The 20,076-nt window shown below is 41.2% G+C and overlaps 1 protein-coding gene across 1 annotated transcript; it reads right to left on the reverse strand.

Moving 5' to 3' along the window:
• Positions 1-3,972: 3,972 nt before the first annotated feature.
• On the reverse strand, positions 3,973-18,836 carry LOC121878215. Its single transcript, XM_042384296.1, has 4 exons — positions 18,237-18,836; positions 9,566-9,744; positions 8,637-8,818; positions 3,973-7,805 (listed from the first exon to the last, which is right to left on the reverse strand). Exons 1-4 carry the CDS (start codon positions 18,346-18,348, stop codon positions 6,440-6,442), a joined length of 1,839 nt encoding a protein of 612 aa, XP_042240230.1. The 5' UTR covers positions 18,349-18,836; the 3' UTR covers positions 3,973-6,439.
• Between the last annotated feature and the right edge of the window lie 1,240 nt (positions 18,837-20,076).

Consider the following 20,076-nt stretch of genomic DNA (forward strand, 5'->3'; position numbering starts at 1 on the left):
ATGGGTAGTCCATCCCAGAACATTGTGGATTGGGTTGCGAGTGTTTACTTGCCAGGGGGAGAGAAGAGAGGAAGAACAAATGCCAAAAAAGCTTCAGTGTGTTTGATAACTAAGCAATGTGGGGTTTAATTTTAAGAGGATGAAATTATGAATAACTGTGGAATGTCAGTAATGAATGGACATGATAATGGGGAATACACGGTTTGAAAACTGAAATTCTTATGCATACAGAGGTATAGAACTGGAGAAGAAAAGAGGGAGGTTAAACTGTGTTGATGGACAAGACTGAACTGTAATCGAAGTCATGTGGGTGTGCTAAGGGGAGCTGTATATGGAATACATCAAGTGTTCTGTGGTTAAAGCAAAAATAATAGTTAATGAAGAATTCCAATGTACTGTATAGAAATAATTACGGTGTTTTAAAACTTGAGCCGAAGAAACTGATTGATCAAAACTTTGAATGAGATGACAGGGAGGAAATGGATGTACAGTACAGTATGTAAAATAAAAATGGTTATGGAAAGTACAGCTGAAAAGTTTAGGTATAACGGGTAAAGAAATAAAAACATTAAAAGTGTAGAATATGAACGTTTTTTGCTAGTTAAAGAGAAAAAAGAACTTAAGGCATCAGTTGCTGGTTAGAAGAGGTGAAAGCAGGGAGGAATATTTGGATATTTAAATAAGGTTACAAAGTAGGTAAGAGACAAGTAGATGAGAGATTTTACAGAAAACGTTTAGAAGGAATTCACTTGGGTAAACGTCCTCCCCCCCCCCACCCCACCAAAAAAAAAACTACTGTTGTGGTATATTTTAGGAAAAGGGAACAAGAGTATTCACTATCTGAGGTTTCATAGTTAAGTGACCAACTTTTTATGACCAGCCACGTAAAAAGTCCCCACATTTAAGTGGATTCCACTCAAAAACTCTGAAAACTCTCAATAAAATCTACGGATTTTTAGCTGAAGCGTTTGAAATTTCATCCTCTTCCTGGTGTCATGCATGCACACACGTGTCTGTGCCAGTCTCCTGGTTTGTTTCAACCAGTGATGTGTTGTTTATTTCTGCCTTTGTTAGGTCTTTTCGTCCATGTTGTGGTGAATTCTTTTATAATATTTGTAGCTATGAGTTCCCAATCCAAACAGGGTGGTGCAGCGCTCAAAAGGAAATACACTAGCTATAGTATAGATGTAAAATTAGAATTGATTAGGGGAAGAAGAGTGGGAGTGGGCAATCCACCTAGTCCGGTTTCTTTTTCATCCTCCGACTAATCCTCTCCCAACACCCACCTCCATCAATCCAATCAAGTCAAACATTTCTACCTTTGAAGCTAAGTAAATAAAAATATTTTGTTAAAATTATTTATTTTTAAAATGTTTTAAGTATTTAGTCTCAATGAACCACTGGAATGAGTGTGCACCAGCTGGCACAACCTACATTGCCTCAACACACTGACCCCAATGAACGTATAACGTATAAAGTTAAATAATTTCTTAAAATAATGTGTTATCAAATGTTTAACAAATGTTTCTAAGGTAAATAATTGTTAAAAGATATCATATAATTTTTTTTTGACATATTTTCATTACAAGTATTTACTTGGGGATTAATTCCCTGCTTTAAATGGATTAGTTATCAGAAGCATTTTCCAGTCCCAATTAACCGCGAATAATGAGGACCCTCGGTACTGTAAACAGTACGTGGGGTCCTTGGGTTACGAACACATGCCGATATGAACGAAGTCCCATATAGTAAATTATTTTAAGAATCCAACATTGGTACAACTGGTTCGTAGTATTAACGTACAAAAACTAGTTTGTGTAGTGTAGCGACGGGTGGGGAGTAATGCATCGCCCAGTCACGCGCCTTGTGTTTTGCTTATTAACTCTGATTTTGCTGCCCTCATCATGGCTCCCAAGTGCAAACCTGATGCAAGTGATAGTAGTGCATCCAAGAAAAGGAAAACAATTACAATGGAAGTGAAAGTTAATTTAATGAAGTGTTCTGAAAAAGGCAAAACACTCCGTCATTGGTAAAGTGTTGGTCAACGATCAGAGCAATTTTAAAAGACAAACACAAAATTCTTGAACATGTAAAACGATTACCAATGCATTCAACTGTGATAACAAAACAATAAAGTAGATTGATAATTGAAATGGAAAGATTGTTAGTGATATGGGTAGAGGATCAAAATTAATGGCCTTGATTCAGGAAAAAGCAAAAAGCTTGCATGCTGACTTAAAGGCTGCACATGGTGGTGAAAGTGATGGGGAAGATTTTTTCTCTAGTAGGGGCTGGTTTAATTAGTTCAAGGTAAGAGCAAAGTTACATAACATCCCAATAAATTCTCTGTTACTACTACAAATGCCCATCTCTACATGTAAGCCAGCCCCAGTTTCAACTTAAGCTTTTAACTTTAATTTTTATTTTCCTTTTCTGTATTTTTTTTATTGAATTTCTTCTTTTCTTGTAAATTAAATGATTCTAGATATATAAAAGGACTTACACTATGATATAGTGCGCATAGGGTATGTGTTCCGACTTACATTTCCGACTTAAGGACGTCATCAGGAACAGAACTCATTCGTAACCCAGGGACCCCCTGCATGCTGAATATGTAGACAAGAGATATGCATCGATATCTTGTTTTGTATATGAACGATTGAAAAATGAAGGGGTCAGAAAGGAAAAAAAAATTTAAATGTGAAAAGGAAATGATTTGGTTTGTGAGTCAGCTTAAATTGATAAGGTACCAGATGTGCATAGGAGTGTTGAGGATGGGAGGTGAAGTGATGGAACAGGTGAATAATACATGAGAGTGGGAAGAAAACTAAAGGAATGGCAGAGTGACATGGAAGGTTATCTTGTGGCTCTAGGAAGGGAAAGCATAAAAATGAATGTAAAACAGGAATCAATTATTTATTTTTTAAGTGTACAGGGGAATATGTGTAATGATTATTATTGCAATTTGATTATGGTATAAAAAATGTTTGTGAAATAGGAAAAACGGTATTAAGATCATTAAAGAGGGAGAGGGTGGATCAGCTATTTGCTCGTAAGTAGGTAAACAATGATTCCAAGACAAATGAATTTGTAAAACATTTCAGTACTGTGATAACGTGTAGGGAAAGTTGGGGTTACTTTAGACATTTTTATGTTAAGGAGTTATGTAAAACAACTTCTCCCCAAATTTTTATTGTACCAACATGTAGACCCTTATCTTGGCTTTAATGAACCAGCAATTGATGGTTTTATATTTATTAGTTTGGCATCTTTGCAGAGTATAGCGGGACTTCCTCCACTGTCCAAAACATTCCACTGCCATGATGGGAACTTACTCAGATGGATATCAGGTTTTTTATCATTTCTCGATGATTGTTTCCCATATTTGTACACTTATACGAATACAAAATTTACTATTGTTCTTTGTCATCAATTTGATGTTTTAGTTGACTTGCTTTTCCCACTGGGGTCTTATCAATCAAGTCATTAATGTCAGGCTAAATATTGATGTGGATGTCAATGGCTGTCATTTTCTTCTGAATAATCATTAATTTCTATAAGGCTTATGATGTTATTACTATGACTAACAACCATCACCTGTTGACTATTAAATTTTTAGTGTTGTCTCATTTTATTCTTATGGATTGTGGAGGTGATAAAAGATATGTGGAGGATAAGGATAATGGGTCGTATTTTGTTGATGGTCAGTGACATGAGAACAGTTAGAGGCTTCAGTACGAACACAGATTCATTGACTTTGTGAGTTGCTGTCTGATGAGCCAGATTTTTTTTTAATTCATGTAATTACATAAAATATATAGTTCCACGTCTTGTATTTCATGCAGAAGCCCCAATGAATGTCTAGTTTTGATGTAAGTGACAAAAATTAAAGCAATCATTCACAGTATATATTACAACAAGGAACCTGTGTCTGATACAAATATGAGTTACAGCAATGGAATGAAACTACAATTTAGTGCAGTTCAAATTTTATTTATCTATTAGTTAAAGAACAAAATAACTGCACAATAGTACATAGGAAATGTGATACAATATACAGTATACATACTGTATGTATATATAAAGGAACACACACATACACACTTACAAGTAAGGTGCCAAATTAAATAGGATACAGATGATTTTGTTACTGCTAATCAGTGTGAATTATAGCGATTGTTTTCCAATTCATCCCATGGAAAGAAAAACTCAAGTTCTAGTTATGTATCTGTCCTTGAGAGGTACTGTGCAGTATATTCTAAAATCATTGAAATGGATAACTTGTGTGTGATGGCTCTTAACTCTTGAGTAAGATGGCGCTGTAACTGTACACACAGAGGGTAACACTGACGTTGGCTGCTACAGCATTCCATATGCAGTTCTTCTATTTTTGTGTTGTCCTTGTGCTGTGGTTGAGACTAGTGGAGCAGAAATGTTCAGCGATCATTTGTGAAATGGTGGTGTCAATATCTTATGTAGCAGTGAACAGTTACGAGAGAACCTTTCAGAAGTTCCCCCTTGAATAATCTCAAGATGGAAGTGACTAGTCTACATGTGCCCTCTAACTCAAATACTCGTAGTTCTTATGGACAGAGTGATCTAAGATGAAAATGGTTCCTCTTCAGCAGTTAGTGTGAGAACCCTGACTTGTTCACATTCTTGGCCAGTGTGTCCTCACCCACCATAGTAACTACTAAACCGGTGATTCCTCACTCACTCGTGGACCAGACCCTTGTTAGGTGACAACACTGAGAGTGTCTGTGTCTGAGCTGTGTTTGTGAATGTGTCTGAGCTGTGCTTAAGTGTTTGTGTTGTAAGTGTACACAATGTACGGCTCCTCACCTCTGGTGTGGATTGTGTGTGTGTTTACGAATGTTCTGTGGATGCTCACACACACAAAACAAGTAATCAAACATCTTATCCTATGTACTGTACATACAACTTTACCTGTGTATCTCCAGTAACACATTGCGTTAATCATATCCATTTAACCAGCCTTACTATACCTATATACATATTGTATCCTGTATAAAAAAATATACACCATCTTCCAGTTGCATGAGCAAAAATTTGACTTTTAAAACATACATTTAAACGACAGTGAGAAGGAATTGAAATAACCGCGAAAAATCCCATTGTTTTGGTGTGGGTGGGGGCGAAGCGTTGTTTTCTGACCAGACTCCGGAGAATTCTATGATTGTTCATGAGAAAGTAACCAAAATTATGGTTTGTGTGAATCACCGAAGCACCCATGGTTTTCTTCTCAAAATATATTCCTACTTTTGTAGATTTTTTAACCTTTTTGTTTGTAGAAATGCATAGAAAATGTATAACAAAACTAAGATAAACATTATATAAAACAATGTTTCTTAACACTATTCAACAATAGAGATCAGGGTAATTAATAATTAACAAAATGTTTGTCAGACGAATCGTTGTTCAGTGACATGAGACAATAATATAACACATTTAGGCATATGACCTAACTGACTATATGAAGGAGTTCTACATAATATCTATAGTCAACAGACTATAACTGCTCTGTCAAATGTCAAGTTACATCACATGCCAATATTAGAGACATGGTGTCAGTCGAATCCCATTAATGTACTGTTTTCTTTATAATGACTGAAAAATCTTATATTATTTTGTTGTTAAGTGTACAGGGTGTCCCAAAAGTCCGTACTCACAGTCAGAATTCACTAATTAATTTTATTTAATTAAAAGTTTAAATTACTTACCATAACCTTATATACATATATAAATTCTTACACATAATCTCCTCTGAATGCTCTCAGTACCTTTGTGTTAATTTTCTTACACTCCTGCCTTAAAAGAATTCTTCAGTATGTTGACATATGAGTGTGAGCAACTGAGCATTTGACACACCCTGTATAAACACAACATAACTCCACTAAGTGGCAACAACCTCGGCTCACAATTTTAAGTATTTTACGGTTAAATTTACTATATACCCACCACACGGCCCTACAGCATGTGTTTCATTAAGAGCTTAGCACTATTGTATCTCCTTACAGATCTACTGAACAAAACCCACACACATAACTTTATGTAACTCTACCGGAACATGAGAGGTCTTTGTGTGAGACCACCAAATATCACAGACTGAAGGCAGGAGTCTCCAGGGTGTGTATGAAAGACTCCCACTACTGTATCTCTATACCACAGCCATGGTTGAATAAGTTATATGAGCATGCAAGTAAACATACACACAAATAAATGTAAACATGAGCTTATGTAATAAATATGTTTTAGGTTTTGCAAAAAAGAAAAAATGTTGCTGGAAGCGACAAAATATGAAGCTGTAGATCATTTCAATAAAAGTACATTTCTCGGTCAAGTCCGTTTACCTTAACATCTGAGATTTTCAGAATAATCACACAGTCTCTATTGAATTGGGTAATCACAGTGGGAGGCATCAGCGTAAAGCACAGAACATGATACACAGTGGCACCAGCAGGAGCATGGTGAGGTACATATACACACGAGGCTCACATTTGGTATCCAGGATGTAGGCATGGTCCCACCTACCCTCCTGTGGCACTTCCACCACCGCCTGTTCTTCAGACCAGAACTTGAGTGGCATGGTACAGTCTGTGGTGTTGACACAAAGCTCCTCCGACTCTTTGGTGTTGTATACAACCCTCTCCATTGTCATGTTGAAATACAGATCATTGACATAGATCTCGTTGTCGCTGGAGAATACAAAGTAGTAAGTTCCCGTGATGGGGATATCATAAACAATCTTGTTCATCTCTATGGATTGGTAGCTGCAGCTCCTGTAAGGCACCAATGGCAGGGTGAGAATGACCCCTTCACAGCTGGCCAGAGCCTCTTCGCTGCTCGAGTACGATGACCTGTGTTCTTCATTCGAATTGTCATTTGCTGTTGACTGATTAAACCTTCCTCTCTCAAACTTTAAGCCCTCGGGAAAAAAGATCTCGCCTCCAATTGCCCGCTCCACTGACGAAAAGTTCCTCCTTCCCTGATTGGAAGTTACTTCACTTATTACACTCAAAATATCATCAGAGTCCAGTTCTTCGAAAGCACCATTTTCATTATCAATTTTGTCTTCGATGAATCTCTTAGCTCTTGATCGTGTTAAATTGTCATCTTTAGGGAAGAGTTCCTTAGTGAGGTTTTCATCACGGGGGTTACCTTTCTTCCTCTTTTTCTTTTCACGTCTTCGCTTATCTTTTCGTGTTTCACTTTTTAGTTTCCTGCTGACTTTTTTCAGCCGTTGTGGGAGGTCGTGAGCTGCTGATGCATCTCTCCTCATATCAGTTTGGTTGCTTGTCACTTTTTCTACCTCATCAAGATCCATGACGAGTTTGACTGCACCAGCTGTAGAGTTTTCGGTATTAGTTTCGAAGAATTGACTCTTGTCTTGAAGCTGATTTTCAGCATTGTGAGCTTTACGCTCAGCATGAAGGATTCTAAGTATCTCCGATTTGCCTTTGCTCATCTTGATGGCTTTCCGCAGGAGCTCACTGATGCTCTGACGACGCTCTTCTGACTGGAGATGATGTGGAGGAGAAGGATCACCTGCAGGAGCTGAATGCCCTTGTTGAGCAAATGAAGATCTTTCTACGTCAGGAAGTTCTTCAGGCGTTGTGAAGACATTCGGACCACCTCTCATAGACTGCTCCTCCAGCTTATGGCGTTCATTGCTGGCGACGTCATCATCTTCCACCATGTCCTCGGCTGAGTCCTCCTCTCCGATCCAGGCGCAGCGATGCAGGTTCTCCAACCCTCGGAGAATCATCAGCTGGCCTCCGTCCCACCTGCCACACAACATCATCAGTTAATACAACACAAAAACTACCTAAAATAGCAGTACAATGTGAGTATCATAAAAATTCGAAGATTGGTCGAAACATTACTGGTATTGGTCTCATTGGTGATGAAAATACCCCCAAGGATTTACTACTACAGTACTTTGTTCTGTGTATTTTTAGTATATTTTTGTCACTATCAATGGCGGAGGAGTAATAAAAGGTATCAATGTTTTCAGGTGAATTTGAAGTTTTCAAGCTAAAGATTTAATCTCCATCTGCACTCATCTTCTACTTTATTTCTAAGTGGACAAGAGTGACTACCTCTCCACTTCTCTACTTAGTCAATCCTACTGTCCCATTTGCCTGATAGAGGAGAGGAAAGAGGGAAAATGTAAGGTTTAAGTAAGAGACAAACAAGAATATTACATCATAACAGGTGAGATCAAATTTTATTTTCCGGTTCTTTTTTTATGGGTTGAGGAAGGATAAACATTACCTTAAATAATTCCTATAACCAACCTTACCCATCCTCACGTACTGTAGATTAACCTGTTGTTCTATTTTATTACCCTGTGTGAAGTGCATGTTGTTTTGATTAATTGGTAATAATACTGCACACACACAAACACACACACACACACACACACACACACACACACACACACACACACACACACACATATCATTAAGATGTAATCTTTTCTTGTGCTTATCCTACTTGACATTCTAAGGACACATAAGAGACAACCCACGTGGGCTTAAAGTCCCTTGTCACAAGATGAAACAGTCAGAATTTTCCTGTTATGTCTTAAAAATCCTCCTCCCTCCCTCTCCTACCTGGAGCAGAGAGAGATGGTGATAGTGGAGCCCTTGAGGAAGTAGAAGCCCCAATACTCTTTCACGTCGTCCTTGAGGACCAATTTGTTGAGCATGACATGGGTACGACGCTGGGAATCCTTGGATGGGGCGCCCTTCAGTAGGTAACCATTAAAGTTGCCGTCCATGTGTGTGGTCTGCGCCTGCGGGAGGAGGGTGTGTGGTAAGAAAGGCGGAATTGGATTGGTACGGTGTGATCTTATTGCTCACTCATGGGATGGTGAGGGGAGGCTGACCCAATCATTCATTAAAGGAACAGTTATCCTGGAGTCATTTTAATAATACATGTATGAAGAGAAAAACTGGATTAGATTTAAGGTTTGACAGCCTTTGGCCTCCGACTTGCTAACTGGCCAGCACTGTACTGTGGGTAGCGTTACCTCAAGAGAGACACCTCACTGTTCTCACCGGGAGGTCTCAGGTAACAAGCACCAGTGCCTGTACTCTATAAAACTGTCAAGAGAGGCGGGGCCAACCAGTAGTGCCTCTGATGCCTGTGCAAACATAAACAGCACAATAAACGAAGACCTTGGACACACCTCCACCTCTCTTGTCAGTCTCTTGTCAGTAGATCAGCAACCCAAGTAAACAACATGGCATTTACCAGGTACTGTACCACATACCTCAAACCTGACACCATCATTGTCCCATATACCTGGCACCAACAGTGTCCCATATACCTGGCACCAACAGTCCCACATGCCTGGCACCAACAGTGTCCCATATACCTGGATATACCTGGCACCAACAGTGTCCCATATGCCTGGCTCCATCAGTCCCTACATACCCACCACAACTTATTAGGCAATAATTTCTCCACATTACTGGCACCATCAGCATTCCCACATACCTGGCACCACCAGTGTCCCCATATACATGGCACTACATACCTGGCACCAGAGGCTGGAGACGTGTCGACTAAGGAGGCGCTGGTCAGTGGGCATCATAGGGTAGTGGCCAGGAGGGTAGAGGACAAGACGCACGTACAGTGGGATAGTGATGAGCACAGCCGGCAGTACGAGGGAGCACAGACACAGCCTCACCACACGTCGGGGTCCTCGCAGCAAATCTGTTAAGAAAACATTGTTCATATGATCTTCCATATAAATTAGCGATAAAATAAATGAACAAATAAAAAAAAAGTAAACACTAGTAACAATAGTTAGGAGACAATTCTTATAAAGTTAAATTTCTCTCAAGTTTATTTGGTTCCAAAAGTACTCATCTAATTAATAAAGTCTCTGTAATTATAATATAATTTGGAAGGTAATTTTGCGTTTGAGTGGACTCGTTAAATACAGTGTTACATCTGAAGTGACTAGGAACATTCACCGTACCAAGTTGGGAAAATGTGGAACCAGATTCTCACGTCATCGGTTACGAAGACCATTGAGAGCTTGAAAGAAAACCTTGAGATAATTAGCTCTGGACATTTCGTAAGCAAACTCACTACTTTAGGCTAAACTGATCAACTTATCATGGATGGGAAGACAGTGAGTCCATAGTACCCCACCCGTATTAACCAAGCTACCTGCCCCCCTACAGTCATTATTATGTATTCTACCCTATACCGTGTTACATATACAGTACTTGGTCAAATGAGTACCCATCCTGTTGAATAAGCAAGATGACCACAGTACAGGTACTAAGAAATACCTCCTCAGTCATAATAAGTAAGGCTACTAGACCTCACCCTACCCACACCCTGCTCTCTTAAACTAGGGTAATCCCCTCGGTATTGTGAAAAGATTGGCACAAACAGGAGGACTGGTACCAGTGGAACTGAGAGCGAGCAAAGGGCAATACAGAGAAAATGGAGAAGAGAAGTTGTTGGGCGTGTGGAGAAGATGGACACTTCTAGACGAATTGCCGACAGAATTGCAAGAGAGGGAAAGAAGACCGGGGAACTAGAGATGTCTGGTGCTGAGAGGCAATGACCAGCATGTCTCACCAAAGCTCCACGATTGGCAAAATGCAACCGAGCTACTGTAAGCAGTGTCCAGGTTGAAGGTGAAATCAATGGCATAAGGTGTTCGTTGATGATCGACACAACCTCGAAGCAGACTTTTGTGAGGCCGGACGTGGTTAGTCACCGAAAAATACCTGAGACATCACAGCAGTTGTGCAGGATAACTGGACACTGCACAGTGCTAAAGAGACCAGTGGATATCAGCATCAAGCTAGAAGGGGAAGAAGAAATCCTACAGGTTTATGTAGCGGATATAGCAGACCCTTGCGTCTTGGGCCTGGACTACCTCCTACCTCGAAAGTGTCAATTGGACCTTGGCTCGAGGCATTTGAAAATTAAAGGAAAGTGGGTACCGCTGAAGACTGTGAAGCATGCAGGTGCAAAGGTTACAGCTAGGCAGACAGTAGTTATTCACCCAAGATCAGAGGTGCTGTTGCCATGCAAGGTGAACGGTGCCTTGCATACCCGTCTGGGAATGGTGGAGCTTGATGAGCAGTGTGGAGTAGAAGATAGAGTGATGGTTGGGAAAACCTTAGGCGATCCATCTGCAGAGGTACCTGTAATTTGGGCCAATTTCTTTCTCCGGCCAAAGTAAATACAGCAGGGAGTGGCTGTTGGACTGTGGCACGAGGTCGATCAGGAGCAGCAGCCAAGGACCTGCAAGAGGAGCATGGTAAAACAGAAAAATGGTCTGCTCGACCATTTGCAGGACTTGTTTTCCAGGAAATCCTATTGCCTGGATGATGTTGTTATTGGAGTATATGGACGTTTTCTCTGCAGGGGACCTAGACCTGGGTTGTACAGACCTGGTACATCATCATCGACACTGGGGATCACAGCCTGATCAAGCAGCAACCTCGGAGGATAGCACTAGCTCATCGCCAGGAAATGGAGAAGGCGGTAGGGGACCTTATTCACCAAGGTCTTGGTCGAAAAGTCCAGCAGTCCATGGGCGTAAGGAGTCGTCCTAGTGAGGAAGAAGGATGCTCTTAGACTGAAGGATGGTCTGCTGCAGCGCCAGTGGGTGACTACCGATGGCCTCAACAGGTACTGACAGACAGTGCTTCCCCAGAAGGTGAGATCCTGAGGAAGATGCACAACAATCCAACCAGTGGACATCTGGGAGTGAAGAAGACCCTGAGTCGCCTGTAGCAAAGATTTTACTGAGTTGGCATGCGTAATGATGTGGAAGAGTGGTGCAGTTCATGCGTTGTCTGCTGCGCAAAGAAGGGACCAAAGCTCCACGTGTGCCCTACTGCAGTTGTACCATGCAGGTACACCAATGGAGAGTGTTGTGATGGCACCGAGTGTGAACTCATGCAAGGCCAGATTTGACCAAGACTATATCTACAATATATACCGAGATTTTGCCAAGGCTTTCGACAGTGTACCCCATGAAAGGCTGAAAATTAAATTGGAAGGGTAAGGGATTCGGGGAAGTGTCCTAGTGTGGATCGGAGACTTTCTCCATGACCGCAAGCAGGAGTACCACAGTGTATTGGGCCCGCTGTTGTTTGTCTGCTTCATCAATGACATGCCAGACGCTGCACATTCCTCCATACAAATGTTTGCGGATGACGCTAAGTTATTTCAGGAAATTAAGAACCAAGCAGATTGTGAAGAGCTGCAGAAGGATATGTGTGAGCTTCAAGAATGGTCGAAGAAATGGGAGCTAAGATTCAATGTCACGAAGTGCACCTGGGACGTACCAACGGTAAGGGGGCGTATCATATGTCTCAACGGGGCCATGAAACTGCATTAATTGAGACTGAATGTGAAAAGAACCTCAGTGTGTATGTTGACAATGAGCTTAAGTTCTCGGACCATTGCGAGAAGGTGAATCGGGGAACTAAATTATTAGCCCTTATAAGAAGGTCGTTCAGAAATCTAGGTGGTCCGTCCCTTGTAACGATCAAGAGTGAGGTACTTCCCCATCTGGAGTGCTGTCACCCCGTCTGGTCCCCGAGATATGCTTGGGACTGTCAGTTGATTGAAAATATCCAAAGGAGAGCCACCAGGCTGGTGCCAGCACTTCGGTACCTCAGCTACCCTGAGAGATTAGAGCGCCTGCAATTGACTAGCTTATACTACAGACGGACAAGGGGGGGGGCTTAATTGAGGTGTATAAACATCTCAAAGGGCACTACTCAGTCGAGTGTCCTTACCTGGAGCTGGCGGACGCTCGCCCCACAAGGGTCACACCTTAAGGCTGAAGAAGCCGCAAGTCCAGAAAACTGTGAGGGCTAACTTTTTCGGAGTGAGAGTTGTGAACTCTTGGAACAACCTACCAGAGAGTGTTGTGACGGCACCGAGTGTAAGCTCTTTCAAGACCAGACGACCAGCACTGGAGCAGGTTCAGATACATTCAGGAGCCGGTGCATGCCCAGCACTTGCCAACAGTGTGTAACAGAGACTTGACCGATCGCCCAAACGGTTAACGAGCCGATCAGTGGTGAAGAGGATAACGGTAAAAGTAAAAAAGTAACACCTGATGAACCTACGACTGAACATAATGCTAACAAATTATGATGCGATTGTACTTGAAGCGTCTCATTCCTTCATAGATAATATTAACATACATGTACAGTATTTAAAACATATAAGTCCCTAGGGAGAATCTCATCTCGTCGGAGTCAGTGTTACTATAGTCTTTATAACTATTTATGACCACGTGAGAGTTAAACACCCCATCTTATATTTCACCTGGTAAATAAAGAACTTAACGCTAACCTAACCAACTTAACCAAAGCTAAGCTAAGCTAACCCAAATTACTCCCGATAGCGTTAGAATGATAATCATCAGGTGAAATAAGCTGGGGCGTCTAACCTTCACGTGGTCCACCATTTGCACTCTAAACTATAAGATCAACACACACACACACACTGGCGAGCCCTAAACTACGCAAATAAATTCAGGTGCAGAAGGGAGGTGGATAAGGATCGCCGACGTTCTCAAGGGTATGTAAATAACCATGGAAGTAAATATAATTCAACAATATTTTAGTTGCATTTAATCAATAAGCAAAATTCCCGCCTTTCTTGACCCAACCCAGAAGCTTTTCGTACGTGAGAAATACTGTGTTTTTCTTATTACTACTTCACACAATGGAGTTGCCTTTTATGATAATTCTCGTATTCAAAAACTAAAAATATATATATATATATATATATATATATATATATATATATATATATATATATATATATATATATATATATATATATATATATATATATATATATATATATATATATATATATATATATATATATATATATATATATATATATATATATATATATATATATATTTTTAATGTGAAGGAAGTTGAATGATATTTATATACAAGATCCATTTGATTAATTTTACTTCACACAGTATTTGTATGTGTTTGTCGATCTATTTATTCACATACGAACACTAACTATTTCTAGAGTTAATTAATTTTGACAACAGTAAGAGAATGTACACACCTGGCAACATCATATATGACAACTTGTGGCTGACTAAAGGATAAACCTTTCATATTTCTAAACAGGTTATTAACTAACATTAAACAGGTTTCTCTTAAGTCAGCTGAAGTAAGTTTAGAGGAGAGGCCAGTGATCGTCTCTCAGCCTAAGTTAACAGGTGTTAGGCGTTACACTATGATAACTATACTACTACTACTACTTTTTATGGCCTCCATCCTCCCCTAATAACCATACCTTCGCCACCATTTTATTACCTTAAAATTAAATGTCCTAATACATAAGTAACTATCCTAGCTGTGTTGATATAGTTGAGCCGCAGATCTATGCTGCATTCAGTGACTGTTGCCTCATAATTCAATATCTGCAACTGTTGTCGGCTTTGGGGCCGATGCTCTCGTTCCCCTGAGGCAGAGCAAAGCCGACTACTACTACTACTACTATTGCTGCTACTACTACTACTATATGATACTGACGAGCATTTATACAGCACAGCAGGCGTGGCACAGATCCCAATGACAGGTACAGAGGTAAAGTTTTGTAATATAGATTTTTTGTCGTAATAAACGATTGCAATATAATAATGTGTTCCTCAGCTTTTGGAAAATGAAAAAAAAAAATGTGTAAACATACTGTATTGTTTACCATTATTTGTGTACCTACACTGTCCATGTACATTATGTATATACCCACACTGTCTATGTATACATTGTGTATGTATACCTGCACTGTCTATGTACATTGTTTGTATACCTGCAATGTCTATATATCTATCTATCTATCTAGAGAGTTGAGGGTGACCTCTAGGAAAGAGCCAAGATTCTCAAGGGTGTGGTTTCTTCATCAAGGTCAACCTCCGACTTTCCAATAAATCCGATCTATGGATATTGCTGTACAGAGTTGCGTCCCATGTGTTGAGAGAGAGAGAGAGAGTAGTTCTTGAGTTTTAACAGCTGTTGTCTGGTGTTCATTCATACCATACGTGCTTAAAAACACCTTTATTTACTCACCCACGACTTCTGACACCTACAACTTGTGACACTCACGACGTCTGACATCCACAACTACTAACACCCACAACTGCTGACACCCCCAACTTCCGACACCAACAATTTCTGACACCAAAAGTTTCTGACACCCACAACTCCTGACAATCACAACTTTCGACACCCACAACTACTGAAACCGGCAACTTATGACACCTACAGCTTGTGACACCCATAACTTCTGACACCCACAACTTCTGACATCAACACCTTCTGACACCAAGAACTTCTGACATCCACAACATTGATACCCACAACTGCTGACACCCACAACTTCTGACACCGACAACTTATGACATTTACAGCTTGTGACACCCCAACCTCTGAAACCACAACTTCTGACTCCCACAATATCTGACACCGATAACTTATGACACAGCTTCTGACACCCTTGACCTCTGATTTCAACAACTTCTGACTCCCACAACTCCCGACACCCACAATAATTTCCACTACAACTTCTGACACCCACAATACCTAACAACCCACAACTTCTGACACCCACAATACCTGACACTCATAACATCTGACACCCACAATCACTGCCACCACCACTTCCGACACCCACAATCACTACCATCACAACTTCTGACACCCACAATCACTACCACCACCACTTCTGACACCCACAATCACTACCATCACAACTTCTGACACCCACAATCACTGCCATCACAACCCCTGACAACCACAAGACAACAACGACTCAAATATCGATCACTGTGTAGGCAGCATCTCTGTTTGTGTCCTTGTTGCTCGGAGCTGTTAGTGTCACTGTGTATAATAAATAGATAAGAAATAATGAATGGGTAAAAATCTATCTATCTATCTAGCTATCTGTCGGTTTATTTATCTAACTGTTTCATCACTAATCTCTAACTACAAACCAATCAGCTTAACATCAATTGTGGGAAAATTGCATAGGTTAGGTTAGGTTAGGGTGTTTAATTATGAGGTGAAATAATCTGGGGTGCTTAATCTACATGTGATCCAAATGCTCAGCTGAAGGGAAGGGGGAGGTAGAGTGGTGAAGGTGAGGAAGGGAGGAAGGAAGGCGGGGATAATGTGAATGTTTTATCTTTTAAATGATTACTACTAACCCACCTGGATCACACACCTCAAGGGCGAATGATAGTGAAACTACTACCTATCCTGTAGGCGGAGTGATATGGATGAAAATATTTTATATCAAGTTTATGGGCGATAGAAAGTGTATAATATGGACATGAAGTAGTACCTTAAGCTGTGTATTATTATATTACTTTATTAATTATGTATAGTAAAGTATTACAGAACATGTATTAATCCTATGTAATATTTCCATTTATTATGCACCATGTTATGTATATGAATTATCATATTTACATTTTATGTATTCAGCTTGTGAATGCTGGCATCTGTACATGCCAGTGCGCAGTGATACAAAGAGTGGAGACCACCAGTCCTTATGGTGTGGAAGTGCTCTGTCTTATTAGTTCCCCTGTACATCTCCCGTACGAGAATAAGAACCTATTTTCAAGATAACAAGTGTTTGCGTATACCCTCAGTAGTGTAGAACATTTTGGGGGTACCAAAGACAAACATAGAGAAAGATTATCGGGAAGGAGGCAAACCAGGAAGACATTGCATCCGTGAATTATTTGGTTTGTGTGAATTTTGCCAATTGTCGCAGGTCTGGCAAAGGCTATTTAATTTAGCGAAGTATTGGAGTCTTCACATGGGGTAAAATAACGCACAGCACAACTGCCCTTTGGAAAACACTTTCTTGACGCCAGCAGTGAAGACAGTCAACCAAACTCTGAGAATCAAAAGTTGTTTCTTTTAATATAGAATTAAGATAATGATCATTCAGGATGAACCTCATCGAGACATTAAGAATCCTGAAAGGGATGGAAGACGTCAACCCAGATCACTTCTTCAAGGTGTCAAGCGCGACAAACAGGAAGTCATAGTTACCAAGGTGTCATGTAGGGCGAATATAAAAAAGTACCTCTTCAAACAGAGGCTGATAGAACTATGAAACAGTCTACCAGTTGAAGCTGTGGAAACGAGAACAGGACTGACCTTCAAATAGCTTTGGACAAGACTACCAAGAACAATACAGAGACCCAACACAGGCCGTCTCCCACCTTCCCCCGACGTGACTACCTCTATCGGTGGCGGCCACGAGGTATTGTACTTGAGGTAAATAAGGTGAATACTAACGCCAAGTAAATCACAAGTGTTCAGGTAACGACAAGTAACATAGTGACAGCAAGTCATCTTTTGGGGGGGGAGGGGTCACCCACACCTACTACCGTTCAGGTCTGACTTTCATTGACGATGCTCACGATTTCAGCCTCGACAAAGGATCACATTTCTCTTATGTGACAAAATTCTTCACCAATTACCTGTAACTTATGACTACAGTGCATTGATCTTGCCGTGACCTTATTTTGCTTGTCATTCTATCAAATCTTTATGTTGTAGTGATGTCACCCTCGCCGTCGAATCCTTCTTTTCGGTAATTTTACCATAACTTCAGGTTGTGTTTACGTGATACCCCAACAATGTTCTACTCTAAAGTCCTCGTGTCCTGTGTCTTTCCTCCCCATGGGTTCGAGGTCTTCTTGAACCGCGAAAACGACCTAAACTAACTAAACCAAGAGGAAGAGCCTTACTCCCGTATTATTAAACAACATTTTCCCTTGAAGAGGTCGTCGTGTTTCAACCCGAGTTTTAAACTAAATGAGTCCTGAGGGACACCGCAGTACAGTACTAACGACCCTCTTCAAGGAAAGATGTTTAATAATACGGTCGTTAGTTAACATTAATATTCATATTTCTCACCTATGTATTTACTTTGAAGTTTCATATGAGAAAAGAGAAGGATAAAATGAACATTTAATTAATATATGAAATTACACCTGTAAATTTATGTTAGTTGTGGATTTCCTTCGAGTTTATTATTATTATTATTATTATTATTATTATTATTATTATTATTATTATTATTATTATTATTATTATTATTATTATTATTATTATCTATTCGTGAATTCTTCTACTCTGGGACTTATCTACTTGCTGGCTCACCTTGTTTCCCTGGCTTAAGGAGGGAAAATTCTTTATTGAGGGAGGCGAAGGAGGGGGTCCGGGAGGGTCGCAGCTCCGGGGGAAGGTACGTGACGGAGTCCCCCACCGACATGGTTCCTCCTTCAGCGTCTCCAGGCAGGTACTGTTATGCTCCACGGGTACTGGTTCTCCGGCTACGGGTACTCCAAGTCCAGCAGAAGTCAAATGCGAAATTCAGGTGATATACGAGTAGATCCGACAGGTGGGCAAAACCCCTCGAATGCTTTAGTTTTCTCCAGCAGCAGGCAAGTACTGCCCTTCAGGTACTCTCAGGTCCCGGAAGGAGACAAGTTCTACACGCCAACTCAGTATTCTACATATGGAGTCTCGACAAACGTGTACATCTGTTTGTTGCCCCAGACTCGTGCACTCTTCTCAAGGTGAAGCAACAACTGATTGAATTCATGACCACCCCAGGACGAGGGGCAGGAGACATTATCACCCTCGAGATTGATCCACACGACTCGGTGATACACCCGAAACTGTGTGTGAATGAGAGGCGGCAGAGCTCTCACAACAGCCCAACCTCCTCGGACGTCAGGATAGATACTAGTACTACAGCTCCCTCCCTCCCTCGCTCGCTTCACAACGCACATGCTCGACCAAAATACTTCACTCGTTTTCTTTGAAGGCCGGACAGCAGCTGAGGACCCGACGTATACGCATCTACGTAACGTAACCGGTTCCCTTAGCAACACGGTGCCCGCTGGTGGTCGTGGTGACGTTGGTGGACCAAACTTTACTCGACTGATGCCCTTATTATATGTATGGATGTGCTAACAGGTGACGCCTCGCCTAATGATGTGTACGTGTGTGTGTGTGTGTGTGTGTTTTAACAAAATAACACATCACAACTGCTAAAGTGACCCTCAACTGAATCCTAAGCGGCAAGAAACGACCCAGAGAAGACACTAACCACCAGACGGTTGAATGTGGACGACGGTGGGTGAGTGTGGATGACGATGGATGAGTGTAAATGACGCTGTGTGAGTGGATGACGATGGGTGAGTGTGGATGACGATGGGTGAGTGTGAATGACGATGGATAAATGGATGACGATGGGTAAGTGTAGATGACGATGGGAGAATGGATGACGGTGGGTGAATGTGAATGATTGTAGATGAGTATGCATGACGGTGGGTGAGCGTGGATGACAATGGGTGAATGGATGACGGTCGGTGACTGTGGATGACGGTGGGTGAGTATGAATGATGATGAGTGAATGTGGATGACGGTGAGTGAATGTGGATGATGGTGGGTAAGTGTAGATGACGGTCGGTGAGTGTGGATGACGGCGAGTGAATGTGGATGATGGTGGGTAAGTGTGGATGACGGTCGGTGAGTGTGGATGATGGTGGATGAGTGTGAATGACGGTGGATGAGCGTGTATGTCGGTGGATGAGTGTGGATAACGGTGGGTGAGTGCATGATGATGGGTGACGGTGGGTGACTGTGCATGATGTTGGGTGAGTGTGGATGATGGTGGATGATGGTGGATGAGTGTGGGCAACGGTGGGTGAGTTTGGATAATGGTGGGTCTGTGTGGATGAGTGTGGACGACGATGGTTGAATGTGGATGACGATGGGTGATTGTGGATGATGGTGGATGATTTTGGATGATTGTGGGTAACGGTGGGTGGGTGTGGATGATAGTGGGTCAAGACGATAATTGAATGTGGATGACGATGGGTGATTGTGCATGATGATGGATGATTGTGGATGAGTGTGGACGACGATGGTTGAATGTGGATGATGGTGGGTGAGTGTGAATGACGCTGGGTGAGTGTGGACGATGGTGGGT

Source organism: Homarus americanus, unplaced genomic scaffold, assembly GCF_018991925.1.
Source record: "Homarus americanus isolate GMGI-L3 unplaced genomic scaffold, GMGI_Hamer_2.0 scaffold45562, whole genome shotgun sequence".
Taxonomy (NCBI): Eukaryota; Metazoa; Arthropoda; class Malacostraca; order Decapoda; family Nephropidae; genus Homarus; species Homarus americanus.

Coding starts and splice junctions, on each gene's coding strand:
- LOC121878215 (XM_042384296.1), bottom strand. CDS start 18,348: ATGTCGGTGGGGGACTCCGTCACGTACCTTCCCCCGGAGCTGCGACCC. Junction 9,745..18,236: donor CCTTAAGCCAGGGAAACAAG/GTGAGCCAGCAA, acceptor TTTTCTTAACAG/ATTTGCTGCGAGGACCCCGA. Junction 8,819..9,565: donor TCTCCAGCCTCTGGTGCCAG/GTATGTAGTGCC, acceptor CTCCTCCCGCAG/GCGCAGACCACACACATGGA.